This window comes from Elaeis guineensis, chromosome 4 (assembly GCF_000442705.2).
Source record: "Elaeis guineensis isolate ETL-2024a chromosome 4, EG11, whole genome shotgun sequence".
NCBI classification, from domain to species: Eukaryota; Viridiplantae; Streptophyta; class Magnoliopsida; order Arecales; family Arecaceae; genus Elaeis; species Elaeis guineensis.
In genome coordinates, this window is record NC_025996.2 from 41,840,025 (window position 1) to 41,844,982 (window position 4,958).

The 4,958-nt window shown below is 38.4% G+C and overlaps 1 protein-coding gene across 1 annotated transcript; it reads left to right on the top strand.

Moving 5' to 3' along the window:
* The first annotated feature begins 697 nt into the window (after positions 1-697).
* LOC105036280 (receptor-like protein EIX2) lies at positions 698-3,883 on the top strand. The gene has a single exon (XM_073256433.1). It carries the CDS (start codon positions 710-712, stop codon positions 3,722-3,724), a length of 3,015 nt encoding a protein of 1,004 aa, XP_073112534.1. The 5' UTR covers positions 698-709; the 3' UTR covers positions 3,725-3,883.
* Positions 3,884-4,958: the final 1,075 nt, after the last annotated feature.

Genomic DNA, 4,958 nt, shown 5'->3' on the forward strand with positions numbered 1-4,958 from the left:
GACAAGAAGGTTAAGTTAACATGATCAACTCCTACGTTCAAATTTTTTGATTATACCAGACGTAAGAAAATTTATATTATTTGCTTTTTTGTTAGATTTTTTTGCTAAATATGACAATTAGACATGGAATTTGTTTTCGATACTAGAGTACACCCAAAAACGCGCCTTAAAGAAGTCTAAATAAAACCTGGTTCTATTTGTTCTCCCTTTTTTTAATTTCTCCCATCTCTCATTCGACGCAGCACTGCATTATTACATGCACACGACATCACCTCTGCCCCCTAAACAGACCTGGACCACTAGACTAGCGCAACTCATGTGTGGTCTTCATAACCATCCCGAGGACTTTTGACAACAATTGAGTCATGTGTGGTGTGGCAAGAGATCTTCATAAATATCCCATGGACTCTTGACTGCTAACAAGTCATGTGTGGTCTGGAAAGAAGTCTTCATAACCATCCCGAGGACTTTTGACAACAATTGAGTCATGTGTGGTGTGGCAAGAGATCTTCATAAATATCCCATGGACTCTTGACTGCTAACAAGTCATGTGTGGTGTGGAAGGAAGCTCGACCTTACATTCCAAGGTGGAATATTCAGAGACCAATTCATTGGTTGGTCATGGACGGCAATGGAAGATGCTTTCTGTCCTGCTAATAATTAATATAAAGAAATCATTCTACTTCATCTCACAGCAACTAATAAATTCATGGATCTTAAAAGAACCCAACTTCTACTTTTGTTCTTTGCTTTCCTGTGTGCTGGAGGGAGAAAACTCAACGGAGATTCAATCCCGAGATGCATACCCATCGAAAGGAATGCTCTTCTTGGGTTCAAAGAAGGCCTCAAAGATCCCTCCAACAGGCTATCTTCTTGGGTGGGCGACGACTGCTGCACATGGGAAGGCGTGGCCTGTGACAATCATACCAGCCATGTTGTCAAGCTAGACCTCCGCAACCCACACCAATTGTCATACTTCGACTATCTTCCAAACAAGTGGTGCTTGGGAGGTGAGTTGAGGCCTTCCTTACTTGGTTTGAAACACCTGAATTATCTTGACCTGAGCATGAACGACTTTGGAGGAATTAGTATCCCAGAATTCATGGGCTCATTCCGTCAGCTCAAATATCTTAACCTCTCCTGGGCTTATATGAGTGGATTGATCCCACATCAGCTTGGGAATCTATCGAGCCTCCAATATCTTGATCTCAGTTATAATTATTATTATGATGACAATTTTGAAGTTCCACCTGGATTTCTCATCATTGATAATGCCATCTGGATTTCTCGACTTTCTTCTCTGCGATATCTCAATATGTCATACGTGAAATTCAGAGAAGGTGCTCACTGGCTGCAAGCACTAAACATGCTCCCTTCTGTTGTTGAGGTACACTTACGACACTGTGGCATCAACACCACTTCGCTCTCTCTTCCACATGTGAATTTTACTTCACTTTCTGTTCTTGATATTTCTAGAAATTCCATTAATTCAACGATACCTGGTTGGTTGTTCAACATAAGCAGTCTCGAGTACCTTGATCTCAGAGGTAATTTTATTAATTCAACGATACCTGGTTGGTTGTTCAACATAAGCAGCCTCGAGTACCTTGATCTTAGCTATAATTTCTTTCGAGGCATCATTCCGCCTGCAATTAAGAATCTAGCTTCGCTCAAGTCCCTTGATCTATCTGGTAATCAGTTTCTTGAAGGCAAAATTCCGGTTGAACTTGGGGAGTTATGTAAGCTGCAGTATTTGGGATTGTCAGACATTAATATCAGCAAAAGTTTGCATGAACTTGATAAAGTGTTTACTGGATGCATCAAAAATAGTTTAGAAACTCTATACATGTGGAACACCCAGCTTGACGGTTATCTGCCGGACTGGTTGGGAGACTTCAGAAAGCTCAAATATCTCGATTTGAGTGGCAACTCAATTTCTGGTCTTGTTCTTGCATCACTTGGAAGACTTGCGGAGTTAGTTGTGTTATCCCTCGGACAGAACTTTTTGGAGGGTGTGATGTCTGAAGAGCAGTTTGCCAATTTCACCAAACTGAAATATCTAGATTTATCACAAAATCAATTAATTCTGAATCTGACATCTGATTGGATCCCCCCTTTTCAGCTTCAGATGTTAGATATTGGTTCTTGCAAGCTGGAACCACGATTCCCAGCATGGCTCCGGATGCTAAAAAATATTACCTATTTAGACATGTCTAGCACAGGAATTTCAAATGCTATACCAGATTGGTTTTGGAGGTCATTTTCTCAAATATTCTGGTTAGATATCTTCAGCAATGGAATCACTGGCAGTGTACCAGACCTTACAGACTTCATCCACCTTTATTATTTTAATTTGAGTTCTAACCACTTCGAGGGACCTTTGCCAAATTTTAATTCTTCAATATTGTGGGTAGTGGACCTATCAAACAATTCATTTTCAGGAGCGATTCATCTTGACATTAGCAAAAGTATGTCTAATTTGGAATATCTCTCCCTTTCCACAAATAATTTAAGTGGTGAAATTCCCTTGTCTCTTTGTCATCTTCGATATGGCGCTCTTGATCTTTCAAAAAATCTATTGTCGGGTGAGCTCCCTGATTGTTGGAACCACTCTTCCTTTATCATTGTTATGGATTTTTCAAGCAATAGTCTATCTGAAAGTATTCCTCCATCAATCTGTTCATTACCTTTTCTTGAATCATTGCATTTGAGTAATAATAATCTTTCAGGAGAACTCCCTTCATCCTTGAAGAGTTGTGCGAGATTAAATACTCTTGATCTTGGACAGAATGGATTCACTGGTAAAATACCTACTTGGATAGGAGAAAGTTTGTTGTCTTTGAAGATCCTTCGCTTACGATCAAACAAGCTTGTTGGAAATATTCCTCCTAATCTATCAAGACTAGGGGCTCTTCAAATCCTGGATCTGGCTAGTAACAATTTATCAGGAACCATCCCTTCTAGCTTTGGAAACTTTACTGCCATGAAAGTGTCGGGGGAGATGAATGGAACCATTTTAAAAAATTATACTCGTTACAATGAAAAAATGCAAGTGACCATAAAAGGAATATACATTGAGTATGCTATATTGCTTCCACTCGTGATCGTTATGGACCTTTCAAATAATAACTTATCTGGAATGATACCTGAAGAGTTGACCAATCTTTTTGGACTCGTGAGCTTAAATTTGTCTGGAAATCATCTGACAGGAGAGATCACAGAAAAGATTGGTGCATTTCAACAGTTGGAGTCACTTGACTTATCAAGAAACAATCTTTTCGGTGGAATTCCTTCAAGCATGATTGGTCTAACTTTTTTGAGTTACTTGAACTTGTCATATAACCATCTATCAGGAAGAGTTCCAATAGGTAATCAGCTTCAAACCTTCATTGATCCGTCTATCTATGTTGGTAATCCTGATCTTTGTGGGTTCCCATTAAGTCAAAAGTGCAAAGATGACAAGACAAACCAAGGTCTAAATGCAGTTGGAGGGGATGAACAGAATGATAACACCATGGATGAAGAAGGATCTGAAATGAAATGGCTGTATATGAGCATGGAGCTAGGATTCGTAGTAGGTTTTTGGATTGTCTTTGGCCCACTATTGTTCAATAGAAAATGGAGAGAAGCCTATTTTCAACATATAGATCAAGTATTCAATGTGGTTTACATGGCCCTGGCAACAATTTTCACCAAGTTTAAAGTACACAACATTACAACGTGACAGTTTGTGACCTTGAATTGTATTTGTAATTTTTCTTCTTTTTTTTTTTTAGAAGTGATTGTAGAAATATTCAGAATGGATTATCTATACTCAAGCTCTACTTTTACACATGGAAACTGCACCGGTACTACTCTAATAAAATAATTATGTTCAGATTAATTCACTTACTTTATTAGTCTCATGCTTAAATTATTTGAGCTTAGAGGACGAAGCTCATGGGAATGAGATAAGCAGATAGGCCTGAACTTATGTGAATTTTAAATGCGTTTGAGCTCAGAAGATTGCACTCATAGGTGCAGGAGACTATGCATGGTTTGTTTATTCAGCAAATTAAGGAATTAGAACTTTGGTTATTCTTGATAGCTATAAGGTTGGCTCTATCTCAAAGCTTTGCTCGATCTATGAGCCCACAAGCTTGTCATCTTTTACACTACGTGAGTTTTCTTTATTCTTTGTCATTATGGTAGAATAAATTAAACAGTATAAAATTATCCCGTCGAGATGTTTGGGAACAACATTTTGAGGTTAAACAAATATGGTGGTTTTCGGGATCAGTATTCTGACTATGAATTTAGTGATTAAGAATAAAATTTGGTGTTAATGCAACCTTGAAAAATTACAGCCAAAAAACGTTCACGGTAGCATGGGAGAGGCTGATCGAATGTCTCTGCCAGTGGTTGTCTAGCAGTTTCAACACCACAACAAAGTTGGTAGATTTGCCTCCTTTTTCTGTCAAGATAAGAAAATATGAGAGGCTCAATTAGAACTAACTTTTGATTGTTGAGAATCCATGTATGAAAAAATGATTCCACAATGGACAGTAAAAATAGTAGAAGGGGTTAATATCTTAGTTGGCTAAAAATTCAACAGCTTTTGGGTCAGCTAGGGTTCTACCAGTTAAGTCCATTCCCTTGGTCAATTTTGTCCCCATCAACCCCCAAGCTCCTTCATGAAAATATGCTAGGGAAAAAAAAAAGAAGAAATTTTCCTACCCTTATTAAGGGAGAGTTTGGCAATTCTTAAGCAGCTTATATCTGTACAGAGCCTGCTTCATTATTTTGGGCCAAGATAATGGCCCCACGTAATGATTTTGTCATCTTTCCTGATAGATATTTAAAGAAATAATCTTGTAGCGGTGAATCTCCAAAATTCTGGAAAGAAATTTAGCACTTCATGGGGATCTTAGCCAGCTGAAGCACAAAACGTCATCCCATTTTTTCAGCACTTCACAACT